The 23,024-nt window shown below is 38.5% G+C and overlaps 1 protein-coding gene across 1 annotated transcript in view; it reads right to left on the bottom strand.

Annotated features, from left to right (window-relative positions):
• The window catches only part of CFAP95 (cilia and flagella associated protein 95), a gene marked incomplete at its 3' end in the record, with an annotated part of 86,311 nt that overhangs the window by 33,863 nt on the left and 29,424 nt on the right, over positions 1–23,024 (bottom strand). The window contains 3 exon segments of the mRNA XM_079707077.1: positions 13,028–13,068; positions 13,070–13,184; positions 14,047–14,165. Of these exon segments, the coding sequence (XP_079563203.1) occupies positions 13,028–13,068; positions 13,070–13,184; positions 14,047–14,165 (275 nt within the window).

Raw genomic sequence — 23,024 nt, 5'->3', positions numbered from 1 at the left:
AGTAAATGTCTATTCCTCTCTTTTAATACGTCTAAAATGTGAACCCTTTTTTCCCTCCACACCACCATCACTAAAGCTCAGGCCCTTATTATGTCTTGCCTTGATTAGTTCAATAGTCTTCTGACTGTAGTCTCAGGTGCCTACCAATCTGCTGTCTGCTTCATGAACACAAATCTCATTCCTACACCACACTTGAAAACCTTTCACTCCTGCCTGAAAGATAAAGTCCAAATTCCTTAACATAGCTTTCAGGCCCTGCTTGCTTTGTCCCCAGCATCTCTCTCCAACTTTAGTTGTCATCAGTGCAAACATGTACTCTGTGAACCAGGTATGCCCATCATAGGTTCCACTCCTCCCTGCCTTTGTATGGCCTATATCCTCTGCCTGGGGTGCCCTTCTCTCCTGTTGGTCTGGCTAACTCCAACTCCTATTTCATGATTCAACTCAGGTATCACTGTGTTTACCCTAGCATGTTGTAGGGTATAGGTTGGCTTATTCAACCCCTATTCTAACCTCCCTTCTCCCTTGTCTTTCTCTAATTAGAAGACTCTTGTAGCCAAGGGTGGCCAGCCAAGGGTGGCCATGTCACAATCTATCCAATAGATGTAAAATGAAGATCCTGAAGAGGGTTTCCTTTATCTCTTTGTTTTCCCACGTCTTCCTTTCTAGAACAGATTGCTGTTGGGAGACACAGTAACCATCTTGAGAGTATGGGGATGAAAGCTACCTAGCAAAGCTGGTAGAGAAGAAAGACAAAAAGACCCTGTATCCTTGATGACATTGTTTAGGTGCCACATCAGCCTTGAACTCCCTTATATTTCATGCTAGATGACCAAATTCCTTAATTATTCAAGTTGCTACTAGTTAGGTTTTCTGTTACTTTCTGTCTAGTATATTCCTTACTAATACATGAGTATTGACTGGTTAATTTTGTTTCATATATGAGATAATGAGCTACTTCAGGAATGGGGGTGTCTTTTGTCTCTATATTCCTAATACATAATAGGCACTCATTAAATGTTTATGTTGAAAGAATAAACTCAGATATGTGGCACAAATATAATTTCTTCAGGCCTAATAACTTTTGGAAGCCATTTGAAAACAATATATTGTTCTTACATATTAGGGTAATAATTTAACTATGTAAGTAGCAAATATGGGACCAAATTAAATACGAATAGCAGCAAAGATTTCTGTAATTCTGGAAAGTTCTTATTCCTGTGAAACCACCTCTATGGCTCAAAGATGCATAACATAGTACTATCCACTGGGATCCAATGAAGACTTATTTTAAGTAATTATAAATAATGATAAATTTATGACAACCACATAAACTTCCAATATTATAAAGAGTAATACTAGTAATAGAGGCTCATCATTAATGGGCATGGGATAAAAGGAAATGGGATTAAATATAAATTACACGACATTGACATTTTGAAAACCTTTACCACTCATTTGTTTTATTAGCTCATCAGTTTCAAAAGTTTGAACTGCTTGCATGCCTGATGGATTAGCAATGACAAAACTATACCAATAGGCCAAATAACGGTAGAAGTAGCCATGTAATCATGGTAGTTAGAGACATGAAGTTTGTTTTAATTACCTATTGCTGTGGCTTAAATGTTCCTGGCTTAAAATAACAACCATGTTATTATCTCTGATTATTATGTAAGATGATGGGCTCAGCTGGGTGGTTTTTCTGCTCCATGTGATGTCAGTTAGAGCTACAGTCATCCAGGTATTTGACTAGACTGGAATATCCAAGATAGGTCGCTCACACGGCTGGCAGCTGGTTTTGTCTGTTGTCTGGGAGCTCAGTTGGAGCTGTCAAATACAGTGTCTTAGTTCTCCACCATGTGGCTTGGGTTACTTATAGCATGTTAGCTAGAGTCCAAGAATCAGAAAGCAACAACTACCAGTCCCTTTAAGGTCTACACTCAGAAGTCTGAGGACGTCAGTTCTGCTACATTCTGTTGATCAAAGCCAGTCATAAGGCCAGCTCAGAATAACCTCTGCCTCTTCATGGGAGCTGTAGCATGCGTGTATAGAGAGGGAAGGAACTGTTGGCGGCCACCTCGGGAGACAAGTGACCACACTTTCACCAGTACTTCCTTCAAGAGCTTGGTGCTCAAGGCTAAATGTAGCAATTATCAGCTCTGGGTTTACAGAGGAAAGTGATATTCAGAGTCTTAGTTGATCTATCATTCAGAGAAGCAGCTTAGTAGAGTAGCTAAGACCATGAACTTTGACGTATGACTGTCTCAGTTATTACTTACCAGCTGTGAGAGTTTGAACATGTTACTTGACTTCTCTGTACCTTTTTTCCCCCCTCCATAGAATGTAGATGATGATGGGACCAACTTAGAGTTTTTATAGGGAGTAAATAAGTCAGCAGATGTAAAACTCTTATAATGGTGCCTGGCACATAATAAACACCATATACGTATTTGCTATTATTAGTATTACTCAAGTTATAAGTTATTCAAGCTTGATGAAGAGAAAAAAAAGGGAAGATACCAGCGCACATAAAAAGAATATAATCAGAACTCTTTTTCCACACCTCTGCTTAGCTTCATTTACAGATAGATGCTCCACTAGCAGCAAGACGCCCTCTGTAACTTGTCACCTGGAGCACTAGAGGGCAACTTGCTCAAAACTCTGATTACTATCCTAGAGTGCTTTCTGATTGGCCTGGCCTGGGTCATGCCCAACACTTGGGTTTGTGGGGAGATGGGAGTGGAGAACAGAATCAGCCCATTTATCATACAGACTAACTGGATTGCACTGAATGGGAGAGAGAATGTTATACAAAAGAAGAAAGCTGGACACACAGAAATAAAAGGTCCTACAACAAATAAGAAGGGGAATCAACAAAAAGATACATGCACCCATATGTTCATAGCAGCACTATTCATAATAGCCAAGACATGGAAACAACCTAAATATCCATCGGCAGATGAATGGATAAAAAAGATGTGGTACCTATATACAATGGAATATTAGCCATAAAAATGAATGAAATAACACCATTTGCAGCAACATGGATGGACACAGAGATTATCATACTAAGTGAAGTAAATCAGAAAGAGAAAGACAAATACTATATGACATCACTTATATGCAGAATCTAAAATATGACACAAATGAACTTATCTACAAAACAGAAACAGACTCACAGACATAGAGAACAGATTTGTGGTTTGCCAAGGAGGAGGGATGGATTGGGAGCTTGGGATTAGCAGATGCAAACTATTATATATAGAATGGATTAAAAAACAAGGTCCTACTGTATATAGCACAGGGAACTATAGTCAGTATTCTGTGATAAACCATAATGGAAAAGAATATGCAAAGAATATACATATGTGTATATATATATATATATATATATGTCTGAATCACTTTGCTGTACAACAGAAATTAACACAACATTGTAAATCAACTATACTTCAATAAAATAAAGTTTTTTTAAAAAGAAAGGGTATCAAGAATTGAATTCAAGGGACTTCCCTGGTGGCGCGGTGGTTAAGAATCCCCCTGCCAATGCAGGGGACACGGGTTCAATCCCTGGCCCGGGAAGATCCCACATGCCACGGAGCAACTAAGCCCGTGTGCCACAACTACTGAGCCTGCACTCTAGCACTCACACGCCACAACTACTGAGCCCGCGCACCTAGAGCCCGTGCTCCACAACAAGGGAAGCCACTGGAATGAGAAGCCCCCGCACCACTGCGAAGAGTAGCCCTCACTCGCCACAACTAGAGAAAGCCCGTGCACAGCAATGAAGACCCAACACAGCCAAAAATAAATAAATTAAAAAAAAAAAAGAGGGCTTCCCTGGTGGCGCAGTGGTTGAGAATCTGCCTGCCAATGCAGGGGATACGGGTTCGAGCCCTGGTCTGGGAAGATCCCACATGCCGCGGAGCAACTAGCCCCGTGAGCCACAATTACTGAGCCTGCGCGTCTGGAGCCTGTGCTCCGCAACAAGAGAGGCCGCGATAGTGAGAGGCCCGCGCACCGCGATGAGGAGTGGCCCCCACTTGCCACAACTAGAGAAAGCCCTCGCACAGAAACGAAGAGCCAACACAGCCATAAATAAATAAATTAATTTTAAAAAAAATTAAAAAAAAAAAAAAAAAAAAAGAATTGAATTCAGGTCTGTCTCATTCGCATTCCATAGTCTTTTCACCACACCATTCTCCTCTCCACATTTTCTTTGTTGTTATCCTCATCACCATCACCATAGGGCAATTTTTAAACTCTTTTTCTTATGGACAAATGTCCAACAACTGCGTGGTATTTTACCAAGAGACAAGCCACAACACAAGCGCCTGAGTAGAAAAGAAAGTAAATGCCTTGCACTTTGAGAAAAAACAAAAAACAAAAAAAACCTCCTGCTATTCATATTCAGTCCCTTTCCTCTGAAGAGGGCCAAAGGTTTTACAAATGTTAAATGCCCCAGTGAGAGGAGTAAATTGAGAGAGTTTACACTGTGGCCTAAGCTTGCTACTGCTGCTGTGAGGCAATCACTCCACACACATATGGATAAGTGCTCTCTGCCAACAATGAAAACTTAACCGCCTGAACTACTTTTTGGCCTCATTTAACTTGTCCATTATGTGACTACAGATGCCTTTCTCCTTTAGAACCATAAAATTTTAGAGCAGGAAAGGACTTTACAGATTAATTGGTTCAATCCTCTCACTTTCCAGGTGGAAACAACTGGAGCCCAGAGAGTGTTATTAGCCAGCACAAAGTCACATAGCAGGTATAGTATATAGGTCCCAACGTAGAATCCAGGTCTCCTATTTTCCTACACCCTTTCTTGAAAACCACACTATGTCCAAAAAGCTACCCAGTGATCTAAAACACTACTAATTTCTTTCTTCTCTCGTCATGTGGATCACATAAATGTTTGGATGATTCTGGAAACAAGACACATTTATCATAAAATTTCAACAATAAACACTAATCACTACCACCAGAAGGCAATGAAATTTGGCAAAAATGACAGGACACGTTAGTTAGAGCTGACCTTGTGAGAGGTCTACCTTGCTTCTTCTCTATCTTCTAGTAGGTGGTCAGTACTTCTGGGCTGACCTCAAACTGACCCAGGGGCCCATGGACCTGCTTCTCACCCAGCAAATATTCTATGCAAGAATTGGCTTTTTCCAGTAAAAAAAGAACTTCTCCTGTGAACCATTATCCCAGGACCACATACAGTTATATATGTATATTTAAATAAGGGCTTCTGAGAAATAAGATCTTAAAATTATATTTATACTATATCTCTTGCAAAATTGGATTTGCTTTATCTAGTTTTTGTTGTTGTTGTTTTGTTCTATCAGTTTGCTTTCTGGTTTTTTGTTAGTTAAATGGTCACAGACACAGTCGAGATATTTTATGTGGAAAACCTTACTTCTTAGAATAAATCAGCTACAACTGTCTGGTTCTACAGATGAATCATATGATTTTGTATTAGATAATCAGACATCGAGGAGCCTTCTGATAATTAGTGAGTTTTCCATGCCTCATAAAGAGTACTTCCAAATTAAGTGAACATTCCTTGAGGATTCTTGAGAACAAGGTAGGAGGGCAAAGAAAGACTCTTAAATTAACTTACAACTTCGTGTTCCCATCCACTTTTCCTATGTGCCTTAAAGGCAATGTGCCTCACTACTTTTCTACAACTTTAATGTCTCTATCCATGTAGTAAAAGTAATGTATGTTAGAGACCCCTAAACATACAACTGTATCCATTTGAGACCATAAGAGCACTGTTAATATCTAAGAGGTCTTTGAGTCTCCTTGACTTTCACCCCTTCCATCACTGGCCAACGCCAATTTCTTGGTAACTCACTGATGCGATCCACTGTCAAGAGAAGCAATAACTCTAGTTCTGGATGAGCTCAATCTAGCATCAAAGCATACTGATCTCATTTTTAAAGTGTAAGTCATCAATATCACTTTTGGTCTCAACCTGACTGTTCCATATATTGGAATTGTTTAAAATTTATCTCCACCTGTGACATATGTGGAAGGAATTATCCACCAAACCCTTTTCTCTAGTTTAGGTGAGGAGTGATAAGTCCAGTGGTGTCAAACATTCTAGTTGTTCTGATTTTCAATATGTTCCACTGAGATGTTTGCTGCCAATTTAAGGAAGAACGGTGTTGCGTCTCCTTCACATTGGTTCAAGATAAACTAGGTGGGCTATTGCTTGAGTTGTGAGAAAAGAAACAGACTGTCAAATGCCATCACTACATAATGGATGTTATCTAAAATTAAGATAAATGCATCTGACTAATGTCTCCTTAATAACAAAGCTATACCTGTATTCTGATTTTTTCCACTGAGGTAAACTGAAGTTTAAATTTACATTATGAATAAAGACAAAAATAAACACATGGGACCTAATGAAACTTAAAAGCTTTTGCACAGCAAAGGAAACCATAAACAAGACCAAAAGACAACCCTCAGAATGGGAGAAAATATTTGCAAATGAAGCAACTGACAAAGGATTAATCTCCAAAATTTATAAGCAGCTCATGCAGCTCAATAACAAAAAAACAAACAACCCAATCCAAAAATGGGCAGAAGACCTAAATAGACATTTCTCCACAGAAGATATACAGACTGCCAACAAACACATGAAAGGATGCTCAACATCTTTACTAATTAGAGAAATGCAAATCAAAACTACAATGAGATATCATCTCACACCAGTCAGAATGGCCATCATCAAAAAATCTAGAAACAATAAATGCTGGAGAGGGTGTGGAAAAAAGGGAACACTCTTGCACTGCTGGTGGGAATGTGAATTGGTACAGCCACTATGGAGAACGGTATGGAGGTTCCTTAAAAAACTACAAATAGAACTACCATATGACCCTGCAATCCCACTACTGGGCATATACCCTGAGAAAACCATAATTCAAAAAGAGACATGTACCAAAATGTTCATAGCAGCCCTATTTACAATAGCCCGGAGATGGAAACAACCTAAGTGTCCATCATTGGATGAATGGGTAAAGAAGATGTGGCACATACATACAATGGAATATTACTCAGCCATAAAAAGAAATGAAATTGAACTATTTGTAATGAGGTGGATGGACCTAGAGTCTGTCATACAGAGTGAAGTAAGTCAGAAAGAGAAAGACAAATACTGTATGCTGACACATATATATGGAATTTAAGAAAAAAAAAGGTCATGAAGAACATAGGGGTAAGACAGGAATAAAGACACAGACCTACTAGAGAATGGACTTGAGGATATGGGGAGGGGGAAGGGTAAGCTGTGACAAAGTGAAAGAGCGGCATGGACATATATACACTACCAAACGTAAGGTAGATAGCTAGTGGGAAGCAGCCGCATAGCACAGGGAGATCAGCTCGGTGCTTTGTGACCGCCTGGAGGGGTGGGATAGGGAGGGTGGGAGGGAGACGCAAAAGGGAGGGGATATGGGAACATATGTATACATATAACTGATTAAATTTGTGATAAAGCAAAAAATAAAAAAAAAAAAAAATAAATAAATAAATTTACATTATGATTACAGCTTTTCTTTTATAAGTTGAAGCACATTATTTTGGTCCATTGAGCAAACTCATTTTTATTCATTGCCTTTTAAAGTTGACATTTAACTCCTACAGCTGTACAGTTGGCAAGAAGCAAAAGAATATTTAATATTCAAGACAGCAGATTCTAAAACACCACAGTGGGCTTCCCTGGTGGCGCAGTGGTTAAGAATCCGCCTGCCAATGCAGGGGACATGGGTTCGAGCTCTGGTCCGGGAAAATCCCACATGCCACAGAGCAACTAAGCCCGTGCACCACAAATACTGAGCCCGCACGCCTAGAGCCCGTGCTCCGCAACAGAGAGAAGCCACCGCAAGGAGAAGTCTGCACACCGCAACGAAGAGTAGCCCCCGCTCACTGCAACTAGAGAAAGCCCGCGTGCAGCAACGCAGACCCAACGCAGCCAAAAATAAATAAATACAATAAATTTATTTAAAATTAAAAAAAAAAACACCACAGCATTCTATGGTATGGAACATCCTATAATCAGTGTACATTAACTGAAAGAAAGAATTACATATGGAATTAGTGGAGGATGGTTGATGGTTTATTTCCTTGCCAATACTTGTGAATCAAGTAAAACAAACAAGTAATTCTAGCAATTCAAACTAATAAGGGCTGATTTTCTAAAAGACCATGTCGTTTAATGTATTTACCAGAATAGAACTGAGAACAACTTTGGCTCTTCAGGACTTAAAGTCCTAAATCAAGTAAAATAGGAATTAGTCATACCCCTTTTCCATTATAATTTGCTGTTCAACATCAGAAATAACTAATTTGTTCATTCAAGAAATTAATTATATCTGCTGCAGGTCAGGCTGTCTGTAAGGACTGGGGGAGAGCTGTGACAGCCTTGCGCTTCAGAGCATCGAATTCAGAAAGAAAGACAAATAAGAATATAAGTAATAGCAAGCTAAATGAATAGTGTAAGGATAAAAGAAGTACATGGTGCTATGAACACCCACAAGGGACCTACCAGATAGGCTGGGGGTGGCAGTAGGAAGGGAAGGTCCATCTGGAGGAGGTGACATTTCAGATGAGACTGAATGATTTCAGGGTTAAAATTGAATGTACACATCAAATCTTGCTTCCTCAAAAAACTCCACTAAAATCAGATACTCAAAAAAGTAAAAATAAACCCACAAGAACAAGGAGAACAGAAAAGGGACAAGAGAAATAAATTTTGGAAACTCAAGAGATGGACGAGTGGCCTCTGACTTAGCAGAAAGCTGAATAAATCCTAAATCAGCAAAGGAGGATTGGGGGAGAGCTGTTTGAGAAGCACACGAGCTCCGGGCTCCTCCTCCACACCCTACTGCTGGATAATGGCCCCTCCCCTACTCCAGCAGGAAACTAGAAATTTATTCACTCGGAAGGGTAAAAGAGAAAGTTCTTGACCAACAACACAGTTCGGTGACCATACACGATGAAGGATTAATATTGATGTCCTAGCCAATTGCCCTACTCACTTCAAGAGCACAGGCACCAGCCCTTCGCCATTCAGATGGGCAATTTGGGGAACTTCCTCTGGGGAATGTGACCAGCCCATGAGGAAAGACTAAAAATACTGATACCAGGGCTTCTACCAAAAAAAAAAAAAGGCTCACCTAGATTCCTCCAGTGAAGCTCCAAATCAACAAGCTTCACACACAGGTTCTGACCCTCATCTCTTAATCATGCACAGAGAACCAAGAATTAATTACCAAACATCTGAGGAAAGCTTCTAGTATGGAAGATAAAGACCAAGCAAACAAATAAAAGGCAAACTAATAAAAAGTATCTTGGAGGAAATAGATACAATGCATGAAGAAAAAAACTACGGAAAACAAACTATTATTAACATCCCCACACAGATAAGAGAAGATAGTTCAGTCATGAAGCAAACAACAAAAAAGGATTCTATAAAAACAGAAGAATTCAGAAAACAAAAAGAGAACTCAATAGTAGGGTTGAAGACACAGAGAGTAAAGTAGACAATAAAGATAAATATAAAATAGAGAGAAGATGAGAAAATTAGAGAACCAGGCCAGGCAAACCAACATCCACATAAAGGATTTCCAAAAAGTGAGAACAGAGAAAATGGAGGGTATGAATCATCAAGGAAATAAATCAAGAATATTTTCCTGAACTGATAGATATGTGTTTCTAGACGAAAAGGGTTTGCCAAGTGTCTAGCCCAGATGATCTACATAGCATTTACCATGTATGCACAAATTACTATTTTAACTGTTTTACATGTATTAACTTGCTTAATTGTCACAACAACCCTATAACATGGTGGCTTTATAATTATCATCCCCATTTTACAGATGAAGAAAAATGAGGTACAAAATGGTTAGGCAATTAGCCCAAGTTCACACAGCTAGTAAGGGGCAGGGCCAGGATTTGAAAGCAGGTAATGGAGCCCTGAAGCCCACTACACAATACTACCATGCAGGAGGGAGTACCATTGTGAAATTTTAGAATACACTATAGACAGTTCTATTTGATTTTTTAAAAGCAGGAGTATGTGCTATTTTGATAGTGCATGCAGAGCCCAGCCCTTGACTAAGAACCTGAGGGAAATCCCATGCAGACTACTGTTCCTATCTCCAAACACAACTTCCTTCTGTCCAGTACTGTATCCTCCAAATTCCAGTTACATCAGAAGCTCTAAATTCCTATTCCCGCCTCCCAGCTCAACAATAACACTGCTCTACTCTTGGGCTCACCCCGCTGTGCTGCAGCCAGGAAAAGTGACTTCAGTGCATAAGTGATGCTCACATCTCATCTTCAGGAGCACAGAACCACGCTGGTTGCTATCCAACCCTTGACAACAGTTGCCTAATATGTTTTGCTCAGTCCTGTAGCTATTTGTGGCAAGATAGTAAGTCTGAAACCAGTCCTCATATGCCTGAAGATATCTTTATTTGACTCTCAAATTTAAATAATTCTGGGTTCAAAATTCTTTTCCTTCAATATTTTAATATTATGCTCTTGCATCCAGTGTTGCTGTTGGGAAGTTAATGTCAACCTGATTTTTATTATTTTGTAACTGTCTTTATTTCTCTAAGTAATAAAGCTTTAAATTTCGGTTCCATTGGTTTTAAATTCCTGTTACATTTGTTCCATCAGGTCTACTTCATCTGCTATAGGTTGTGTGTATCTTTTCATTCTTCATGATGCTTTTGTTCTTTACATGTGTCATGATATTTTTTTAAGACTGGGAATTCATCTGTATTATTACTAAGACCATCAGTTGCCTCTGCTTTTTTTTTTTTTTTTTTTTTAATGTGTGCCTCTGCTTTTGATGACTACATAAGTGGTCCACTGAAAAGGGAGGCTTAGCTGGTGTCTTCAGTGTATGCATAGGAGATATGAGTTGAGTGCCTCTACTGCACTTCTCTGGGCTTAACTGCACTTATTTTCCCCGGCATTTCTTTCTCCTCAAGATATACTGTCTAGTTCCTCTATATCTGAGATTGCTTTCCCTAACTGGAGTTGGGGGAGACAACTCAGGGTCCTCCTGGCTATCTGTACTGGCGTTATAGATCTCAGTGCTAAGGTCAGAGCTGCAGGGAGGTAGGTTGCTGGCATCAAAATTTCTATTATGTAAAGCCCTGGCTGTCTCATTTTCTGTCCTGGGCTGAAAACAGCAGTCAAAATCAATGCAGAAAAATCCAACTTGGAGCATATAATCCAAGTTTGCAAACTCAGTAGATAAGCCTTGTTCAGCTCCTATCCAAGCCTGGCCCACTGAGATTACAGCTCTCACCCTGGGTTGGCCCAAGTCTCCATGTAGAGACCTCAACCCTGCCTTCTCTCTTCTCCCTTCATCCCACCCTCAGCAATCTTCTGCTCTAGCCCATCATTTTCTAAAGATTTTCTCAGAGTTTTGATATAGCTGTCAAAGTCTGCCTCTGGATTCATTCTGTCTACCCATGTCTTTATTGGAATTTCTAGATTTCAGTGCAAGAAAGGGAGCCAGCAGGATGTTTTTAGTTCATCACCTTGATGGAAGCCAGAAGCCCACCTCCTCAACGATCATTCTAGGAATACTCCCTGTGGATCTTCCAGCCTACTTAGAGATGCTACAGCAGGCTGTAGGGGACACAGACCAGGTCAGCCTTGCAGGAGTAATGAAGATTAGAACCCGCAGTTCAGAACACCTGGCCAAAATTATAACAGATGACTATGAAATGGGGTGGGGCATTATTATTTAGGGTACTCTCCACCCCTACCCTAGGCAGACTCTGCAGAACAGGTTAGCTCTAATGCCAGACAGCTCTCAAAGGAAGCAAAAACATCTAAATTTCCAGTGATGCTATGTACTCATATCTTCATAATACACAATCCAACACTTAGAATTTTTTCATGCTTGTAAGTACCTATATTTCATCACTTATCTATTTATCATTACAGAAATTATGAAAGTTTATCTTCTTCAGAAAGATGAGTGGAAATTTCTTTTCTGTAGTAACAAGTCATGCTGCCCCCAAAAGAAATTTATTTAACAGTAAAAAATAGTAGTTTCTTGCTATACGCTCAATTCTCATTATTCACAGTAATATTCTATAAAGGCACTGTGAACACTGAATTAGCAAATCCTGAACCTCTTCCTAGCTCTGTAGGAAATACAGAGCTAGGTTCCTTCAAGCCTCTGGTCACATTTTCATCAACCAATCAATACATACCTGGTTTTATGTGTGTTTCTGTTTGAGACATTTTATTCAATATATAGTTGCCTCATTAATGTTGAATATGGCCAACCACACTGTAACTCATGCCTGAAGGAAGCTTATCTAACACACCTATTTTCTTCATAAGGCACATCACAGCCTTCTTGCCCTTAGAAACACTAGATAGCACTTTAGCACTACACTTGGAAGTCATTTCAAACAGCAAAATCACCAACAAAAACCACAAAAAAATGCAAAAAAAAACCATACATGACCATGAAAAGGACACTCGCATACAGTATGAGAGTTGGACCAAGAAGGCAGAGTCTTGCCTTGTTCCACCTCAGCTGAGAATGTGTGCATTGGGTGGCTCAAATTTTTTGCCACTTTATGCATATCCATTAAGGACTGCAACAGCACCCTTAGTATTGATTTGGGGTTACAAATAAATTTTAGCAAGTAAGAGAACTTGTAAATATAGAATCTACAAATAATGAGTATTGACTACTATATTATTATTATTATTGCTTGCATATTGATGGGAAAAAACTTTTGTTAAAGGAAAGAAGTCTAATGTTGATTTTTTTGTACACACACACATACACACACAAACACACACATATCACTGTTTATAATTGTTTTTAAATGATAATCTATTTTTCTTCTAACAGGTTTGTTGGTATTAATAAGTTGGAAAAAAATAAACACCATTTTTTTTAAAAAAGGAAAGAAGTCTGTAAGATGGCACATAAAGGGCACTTCGTTGACCTTGGTTCACCCCTCACTCCTTCACCCCTGCAAACAAACCTCCTGAACCATTAAGAAACATTTTGTGCAATCTGCAGCAGTTTAGGGACTATGAACATTTTGAACCTTTCGTACCAATCTGATGGGTGTCTAGGAAAGAGAGCTCCAAAACCTGTGGCAGGCAATCCAGTGTCCCTGGAAACAAGATAACAATTTTTAGAAAACATGTCAAGTTGATATTTATAAACTTTCAGAGCTATACAAAACTAATTTGGGAGCTGAATTTTTTAAAGGATTTCCATGTTTGCAACTTTAATGCACTTTGCAAAATAAAATGTCCCAACAAGTAAATGGAAAGAAATTTCAGCATTTTGTCCAATAACTACAATACAAGATGAAGTCTATGTCACACATTTCCATGGAAAGGCGCTATGCCAGGCCGCAGGACTACAGATGTGACTAAGAAACAGTTCCTACCCTCAAGGAACAATCTCAGAGGAAACATTTTCATATAAATAACTTGAATGTAAGTCCAACTGCTATGTAAAACATAAACAAAATGCTCAGAGAGCAAGAATATGAGAACAATTAATTCTGATTAATGACAGCTTACCTAATTCTTACTGCATGTCAGGCAGTATTTTTATGCACACTTCATACTTTTCATCTAAACTTAAAACAACCCTATAAAGTAGATACTTTCATAATTCCCATTTTATGAACTGAGGATTATAGATACCACATAATTTTCACAAGTAAATTGTGGAGATGGGGTTCAAACCTAAGTCATCAGAACCAGGACCAGAAAACAATGTGTAAACGGGAAATGGCATTTTAGAGGGACCTAGAATGCGTAGTGCTGATTGGCAAACAAACAAGGGAAAGGAATTCCAAACAGAGGGAACAGCATGAACAGAAAGCATGGAAGCTTGAGATGTGTTGATTGTGCTTGATGTGGTCCTGTAATATGTACCTGGGGCCACTATACCTCTTCACTACTTATATAAACCCCTTCCTGAATGTGCCTGTTCTAAGCAAAGGACAGTATGAAGCATACCTTTCAATAATTCCAGAGCTCATCGTTTCCTCATTCAATAAAGCCTTGCTCTTTATTTCAGCCAATTCTGTGTTTAAACAAACTTGTGCCATTTTCTCATGTGTTTCTGATATCCAAATCTGGAAAAATAAAAGCCGCATACAAGGAAAATAAATGAATTGCCACAAATGCTCAGTTACTAAAATATATTTCTGACGTACATTCTGATTTTAATTGACTCCATTAACATTAAAAAATAAGAAATGTCCCAAAGCAGTCAATGATTACATCATAAATATGTGAAAGTGGCAATTCTTTACTATGTTTTGTTGGAAAATAAAAATCAAGTTGGTGTTTCCATGAAATGGAAACTACTGCATTCAACTACATACTAATGCTTATTTGCTTTCTATTTCCTTCTCAAGATTAGTATATTTTAACTTTGCTAAGCAAGAAAATGTACCAATCACTTTGTAAATCACATAGGACTTCAGATACCATCACCATCATCGTTATCCATTCTCTATCACAGAGGATAATTCAATGAATTATCAAGCAATTATCACTACGAGAAAAACCTGATAATTACAGGGTGTACTAAAGTCAATTGCAGAAGCATCATGGTAATATCTAGAGGATCTCAGAAAAAGATGGATGCTGAGGATTCAATATTCTTCCATTACAAAACTCTAGAAGATCACAAATGTGGAGGTTCACAGCAGAGATTCAGAACTCACCACCACCGAGAAACCAATTACTTTCTCCAAATCTGAAAACTAGCTTCCCTAAGACATCCAATGAAGCCCAAGATCGCATTAATTCCACTAGATTTGTTCAGAAAAGAGAAACTACTGTTTAGAAATTTGGAGACTTCAGCTGCAAGAGTATCATAGCTAGAGTCAAATTCCTTTGGTCCATTTTTGTTAAGTATAAAAAGGCTCTGTAAAACTAAGAACCCATCCTACACAAAGCAATTTTAACTGTAGTCTCTGATCCTGGCTCCCTGGTCTCCTCCTAGGCTTCTATGACCACTGCCCCCTAAGACCTCAACCTTCTAAATCACCAGCCTCCCAGCCTAATTTCCTAGCTCTGACTCCTATACTCTTAGCTCAACTACTCTTCCTCATAGATTCCAAAGTTCACAAGTCAATGGCAGGGGACACTGTATTGGGCTTCATATTTTATACTTTAATGAAAAATAAGACATTATCTTTTAGGGAAAAAATTACTAGGTATCATTTTGTTTTAAGGTATAAGGTTGACCCCAGAATTAACCTTAGATATTCTCTCATCATTTTTTACAATTTTATTGATTTATTTACTTTTATACAGCAGGTTCTTACTAGTTATCTATTTTATACATATTAGTGTATATATGTCAATCCCAATCTCCCAATTCATCCCACCGCCACCATCCCCACCCCCACTTTCCCTCCTTGGTGTCCATCTGTTTGTTCTCCACATCTGTGTCTCTTTTTCTGCCTTGCAACCCGGTTCACCTGTACCATTTTTCTAGATTCCACATATATGCGTAAATATACAATATTTGTTTTTCTCTTTCTGACTTACTTCACTCTGTATGACAGTCTCTAGGTCCATCCACGTCTCTACAAATGACCCAATTTCATTCCTTTTTATGGCTGAGTAATATTCCATTGTATATATGACCAAATCTTCTTTATCCATTTGTCTATCGATGGGCGTTTAGTTTGCTTCCATGACCTGGCTGTTGTCTATACTGCTGCAGTGAACATTGGAGTGCATGTGTCTTTTTGAATTATGGTTTTCTCTGGGTATATGCCCAGTAGTGGGATTGCTGGGTCATATGGTAATTCTATTTTTAGTTTTTTAAGGAACCTCAATACTGTTCTCCATAGTGGCTGTATCAATTTACATTCCCACCAACAGTGCAAGAGGGTTCCCTTTTCTCCACAACCTCTCCAGCATTTGTTGTTTGTAGGTTTTCTTATAATGCCCTTTCTAACTGGTGAGAGGTGATACCTCATTGTAGTTTTGAGTTGCATTTCTCTAATAATTAGTGATGTTGAGCATCTTTTCATGTGCCTCTTGGCCATCTGTATGTCTTCTTTGGAGAAATGTCTATTTAGGCCTTTGGCCCATTTTTGGATTGGATTGTTTGTTTTTTAAATATTGGGCTGCATGAGCTGTTTATATATTTTGGAGATTCTTTGTCCATTGATTCATTTGCAAATATTTTCTCCCATTCTGAGGGTTGTCTTTTCATCTTGTTTACAGTTTCCTTTGTTGTGCAAAAGCTCTGAAGTTTCATTAGGCCCCACTTGTTTCTTTTTGTTTTTATTTCCATTACTCTAGGGGGTGGGTCAAAAAAGATTCTGCTACGGCTTGTCAAAGAGTGTTCTATGTTTTCCTCTAAGAGTTTTATGGTGTCTGGTCTAACATTCAGGTCTTTAATCCATTTTGAGTTTATTTTTGTGTATGGTGTTAGGGAGTGTTCTAATTTCATTCATTTACATGTAGCTGTCCAGTTTTCCCAGCACCACTTATTGAAGAGATTGTCTTTTCTCCGTTGTGTATCCTTGCCTCCTTTGCCATAGATTAGTTGACCACAGGTGCATGGGTTTATCTCTGGACTTTCTATGCTGTTCCATTGATCTATATTTCTGTTTTTATGCCAGTACCATATTGTATTGATTACTGTAGCTTTGAAGTATAGTCTGAAGTCAGGGAGTCTGATTCCTCCGGCTCTGTTTTCTTCCCTCAAGATTGCTTTGGCTATTTGGGGTCTTTTGTGTCTCCATACAAATTTTAAGATTTTTTGTTCTAGTTCTGTAAAAAATGCCATTGGTAATTTGATAGGGATTGCATTGAATCTGTAGATTGCTTTGGGTAGTACAGTCATTTTCAGAATATTGATTCTTCCGATCCAAAAACATGGTATATTTCTCCATCTGATTGTGTCATCTCTGATTTTTTCATCCGTGTCTTATAGTTTTCTGAGTAGAGGTCTTTTACCTCTGTAGGTAGCTTTATTCCTAGGTACTACATTCTTTTTGCTGCAATGGTGAATGGGATTGTTTCCTTAATTTCTCTCTCTGATCTTTTGTTTTTAGTGTATAGGAACACAAGAGATTTCTGTGCATTAATTTTGTATCCTGCAACTTTACCTAATTCATTGATTAGCTCTAGTAGTTTTCTGTTGGCATCTTCAGGATTTTCTACGTATAGTATTATGTCATCTGCAAACAGTGACAGTTTTACTTCTTCTTTTCCAATTTGTATGCCTTTTATTTCTTTTTCTTCTCTGATTGCCATGGCTAGGACTTCCAAAACTATGTTGAATAAGAGTAGCAAAAGTGGACATCCTTGTCTTGTTCCTGATTTTAGAGGAAATTATTTCAGTTTTTCACCATTGAGAATGATGTTACCTGTGGTTTTGTCATATATGGCCTTTATTATGTTGAGGTAGGTTCCCTCTATGCCTATTTTCTGGAGAGTTTTTGTCATAAATGGGTGTTGAATTTTGTCAAAAGCTTTTTCTGCATCTATTGAGATGATCATATGGTTTTTATTCTTCAATTTGTTAATATGGTGTATCACATTGATTGATTTCCATATATTGAAGAATCCTTGCATCCCTGGGATAAATCCCACTTGATCATGGTGTATGATCCTTTTAATGTGTTTTCGGATTCTGTTTGCTAGTATTTTGTTGAGGATTTTTGCATCTATACTCATTAGTGATATTGGTCTGTAGTTTTCTCTTTTTGTAGTATCTTTGTCTGATTTTGGTATCAGGGTGATGGTAGCCTTGTAGAATGAGTTTAGGAGTGTTGCTTCCTCTGCAACTTTTTGGAAGAGATTGAGAAGGATGGGTGTTAGTTCTCTAAATGATTGATAGAATTCACCCGTGAAGCCATCTGGTCCTGGACTTTTGTTTGTTGGAAGATTTTTAATCACAATTTCATTACTTGTGATTGGTATGTTCATATTTTCTATTTCTTCCTGGTTTAGTCTTGGAAGGTTATACCTTTCTAAGAATTTTTTCCATTTCTTCCAGGTTGTCCAGTTTATTGGTATAGAGTTGCTTGTAGTAGTCTCTTACAATGCTTTGTATTTCTTTGATGTCCATTGTAACTTCTCCTTTTTCATTTCTAATTTTATTGATTTGAGTCCTCTCCCTCTTTTTCTTGATGAGTCTGGCTAAAGGTTTATCAATTTCGTTTATCTTCTCAAGGAAACAGCTTTTAGTTTTATTGATCTTTGCTATTGTTTTCTATTTCATTTATTTCTGCTCCAATCCTTATGATTTCTTTCCTTCTACTAACTTTGGGTTTTGTTTGTACTTCTTTCTCTATTTCCTTTAGGTGTAAGGTTAGATTGTTTGAGATTTTTTTTATTTCTTGAGGTAAGATTGTATTGCTATAAACTTCCCTCTTAGAACTGCTTTTGCTGCATCCCATAGGTTTTGGATCATCATGTTTTCATTGTCATTTGTCTGTAGGTATTTTTTGATTTCCTCTTTAATTTCTTCAGTGATCTCTTGGTTGTTTAGTAATGTACTGTTTAGCCTCCATGTGTTTGTGTTTTTTGTTTTATTTCCCTGTCATTGATTTCTAATCTCATAGTGTTGTGGTTGGAAAAGATGCTTGATATGATATCAATTTTCTTATATTTACCAAGGCTTGATTTGTGACCCAAGATGTGATCAATCTTGGAGAATGTTCCATGTGCACTTGAGAAGAAACTGTAATCTGCGGTTTTGGATGGAATGTCCTATAAATATCAATTAAATCTATCTGGTCTATTATGTCATTTAAATCTTCTGTTTCCTTATTTTCTGTCTGGATGATCTGTCCATTGGTGTAAGTGAGGTGTTAAAGTCCCCCACTATTATTGTGTTACTGTTGATTTCCTCTTTTATAGCTGTTAGCAGTTGCCTTATGTATTGAGGTGCCCCTATGTTGGGTGCATATATATTTATAATTGTTACATCTTCTTCTTGGATTGATCCCTTGATTATTATGTAGTGTCCTTCCTTGTCTCTTGTAACATTCTTTATTTTAAAGTCTGTTTCATCTGATATGAGTATTGCTACTCCAGCTTTCTTTTGATTTCCATTTGCATGGAATATCTTTTTCCATCCCCTCACACTCAGTCTGTATGTGTCCCTCTGTCTGAAGTGGGTCTCCTATAGACAGCATATATAAGGGTCTTGTTTCAGCCAGCCTGTGTCTTCTGGTTGAAGCATTTAATCCATTCACTTTTAAGGTAATTATCAATATGTATGTTCCTATTACCATTTTCTTAATTGTTTTGGGTTTGTTTTTGTAAGTCCTCTTATTCTCTTTTGTTTCCCACTTAAAGTAGTTCCTTTAGCATTTGCTGTAGAGCTGGTTTGGTGGTGCTGAATTCTCTTAGCTTTTGCCTGTCTGTAAAGCTTTTGATTTCTCCATCGAATCTGAATGAGATCCTTGCTGCGTAGAGTAATCTTGGTTGTAGGTTCTTCCCTTTCATCACTTTAAATATATCGTGCCACTCCCTTCTGGCCTATAGGGTTTCTGCTGAGAAATCAGCTGTTAACCTTATGGGAGTTCCCAACATTTTTCCCTTGTTGCTTTTAATAATTTTTCTTTGTCTTTAATTTTTGTCAGTTTGATTACTATGTGTCTCGGCATGTTTCTCCTTGGGTTTATCCTGCTTGGGACTCTGTGATTGCTGGACTGGGTGGATATTTCCTTTCCCATGTTAGGGAAGTTTTCGACTATAATCTCTTCAAATATTTTCTTGGGTCCTGTCTCTCTCTCTCTTCTCCTTCTGGGACCCCTTTAATGTGAATGTTGGTGTGTTTAATGTTGTCCCAGAGGTCTCTTAGGCTGTCCTCATTTCTTTTCATTCTTTTTTCTTTATTCTGTTCCTTGGCAGTGATTTCCACCATTCTGTCTTCCAGGACACTTATCCATTCTTCTGCCTCAGTTATTCTGCTACTGATTGTTTCTAGTGTATTTTTCATTTCAGTTATTGTATTTTTCATCTCTGTTTGTTTGTTCTTTAATTCTTCTAGGTCTTTGTTAAACATTCCTTGCATCTTCTTGATCTTTGCCTCCATTCTTTTTCTGAGGTCCTGGATCATCTTCACTATCATTATTCTGAATTCTTTTTCTGGAAGGTTGCCTATCTCCACTTCATTTAGTTGATTTTCTGGGGTTTTATCTTGTTCCTTCATCTGGTACATAGCTCTCTGCCTTTTCATTTTGTCTCTCTTTCTGTGAATCTCATCATTTTTGACAGTAAAATATTTCAATAAATCAATCAATACCATTGAAAATTATATGAAACAAAGATATTGCCAAACTGAAATAATGAGTATTAAAAGGAAATAGTAATAGCACTAGTGGTTCTTAAGTTTATTGACTGCTTATTCTGTATCAGACACCATATTAAGCACTTTATATATGTTATTCCCCTAAATACTTAAATCAACCCTGAGTGTTGTATATCAATCATCGTGGTGGAAGGAAAAGAAAAATCAAATGGGGAATGAAGAGAGTTTAATAAAGGATCTATTTATAAAAGTGTGGCCAGAATTCAGAAGATAAACAAACAATGATGAAGCACCCTGAAGACAGCAATATTGGGGAGGCATAGGGTAGGGCAGTTATGGAACCCAGAATGATCTACAGCCGCAAAGAGAGGGTCATTTGGTAGTTGTGGCTTTCAGAATAGACACAGAGTTTTAGTCTGTTCAGGCTATGTTACAAATATCACAGACTAAGTGGCTTATGAACAACAGAAATTTATTTCTCACAGTTCTGAAGGCTGGGAAAGCCAAGATCAAGGTACTAGCAGTAACTGGTGACTGCCTACTTCCTAGCTGATAGACAGCCATCTTTTCACAGTGTCCTCACAATGGCAGAAGTGGGAAAGGAGCTCTCTGGTGTCTCTTTTATAAGGGCATGAATCTCATTCATGAGGACTCCACCCTCATGAATTAATCACCTCCCAAATGCTCCATCTCCTAAGTCTATCACACTAGGAGTTAGAATTTCAACATTTGAATTTGGGAGGGATACAAACGTTCAATCCACAGCATACAGCCACTGCCAAACCATGGCCCTGCAGGGAGGAAAGCACGGGAATAAATGTCCAAGCCAACTCTCCTCCCACTGCTGATCACCTATCAGTGCCTTCCAAAGGCCAATTCCCGGCAATTCACAGGAGGCCAGAGGGCAAAAGAGCTCACTGATGCAATCCATAAAGGTCAGCCTGCTTGGCACAGAGCAGGGTTGAGAAGGAGGAAGAGTGGATCTGGAGGGAGAAAGGCATAGTTTATCTTCATTTTAAGGAAGGGAAAACTGAGGCTGAAAGGGATAAAGTAATGCCCAGCTAAACCAGAGAGAAAAGTAGAAGTTCCACAATTCAAAACATGCAGTCTGACTCATTCATTCATTCATCCATCCATATCTGTGAAGTGCCAGGCATCCTACTAAGTTCTAGAGCTAGAGTATTAAATAAAACCCAAAGGCTATCCTAGCTGTAGCTTAGTTGAGTTTCAATAAATCATGGGGATAATGGTAATAACAAGAGCACATGGCCAGACACCATTCTAAATGTCTTCACATTAAATGCTCATGAAAACTCTATTCTCACTTTACACCCAAGGAAATAAAGACATGGAAAACTGTAAACTCTTGACCAAAGTTACAACCTAGTAAGTGGTGGAGCCAAGAATCAGTAAGAAGCCATCTGACTCCAGAGCCCATTCTTTTTTTTTTTTTAACATCTTTATTGGAGTATAATTGCTTTACAATGGTGTGTTAGCTTCTGCTTTATAACAAAGTGAATCAGTTATACATATATATATATTCCCATATCTCTTCCCTCTTGCATCTCCCTCCCTCCCACCCTCCACATCCCACCCCTCCAGGCGGTCACAAACCACCGAGCTGATCTCCCTGTGCTATACAGCTGCTTCCCACTAGCTATCTATTTTATGTTTGGTAGTGTATGAGTCCATGCCACTCTCTCACTTCGTCCAGCTTACCCTTCCCGCTCCCCATATCCTCAAGTCCATTCTCTGGTAAGTCTGTGTCTTTACTCCCGTCTTACCCCTAGGTTCTTTGTGACCTTTTTTTTTTCCCCTTAGATTCCAATTTGTATGGAAACACAAAAGACCCCGAATAGCCAAAGCAATCTTGAGAACGAAAAATGGAGCTGGAGAAATCAGGCTCCCTGACTTCAGACTATACTACAAAGCTACAGTAATCAAGACAGTATGGTACTGGCACAAAAACAGAAATATAGATCAATGGAACAGGATAGAAAGCCCAGAGATAAACCCACACACATATGGTCACCTTATCTTTGATAAAGGAGGCAAGAATATACAGTGGAGAAAAGACAGCCTCTTCAATAAGTGGTGCTGGGAAAACTGGACAGCTACATGTAAAAGAATGAAATTAGAACACTCCCTAACACCATACACAAAAATAAACTCAAAATGGATTAAAGACCTAAATGTAAGGCCAGATACTATCAAACTCTTAGATGAAAACATAGGCAGAACACTCTATGACATAAATCACAGCAAGATCCTTTTTGACCCACCTCCTAGAGAAATGGAAATAAAAACAAACAAATAGGACCTAATGAAACTTAAAAGCTTTTGCACAGCAAAGGAAACCATAAACAAGACCAGAGCCCAATCTTAACCTCTGTGTTTCCTGTATCAGAGGTAAATTTTATCCCCCAATATTAGACTTCCCACCTTCATCAATAATAGAATCCCCAAATTTTAGCTGGGCCCGTGAGGTTTCAGACTACATTTTCTAGTCTCCCTTATACACAGATATGACCAGTGACTGGTTCTGGACAACAGGGCATAAATGGAATAAATATATACAACCTCCAGGAAAGGTCCTGCTTCTGTTTCTCTTCTTGCTGCATGGAATGTGGACATAATGACAGGTTTCCAGCAGCCATACTGGGCCCTACACAAGGGATGGCAGAGCAAAAAGCTA

This window comes from Hyperoodon ampullatus (assembly GCF_949752795.1).
Source record: "Hyperoodon ampullatus genome assembly, chromosome: 6".
NCBI lineage: Eukaryota > Metazoa > Chordata > Mammalia > Artiodactyla > Ziphiidae > Hyperoodon > Hyperoodon ampullatus.
This window is presented reverse-complemented; position numbering and strand designations above follow the sequence as displayed.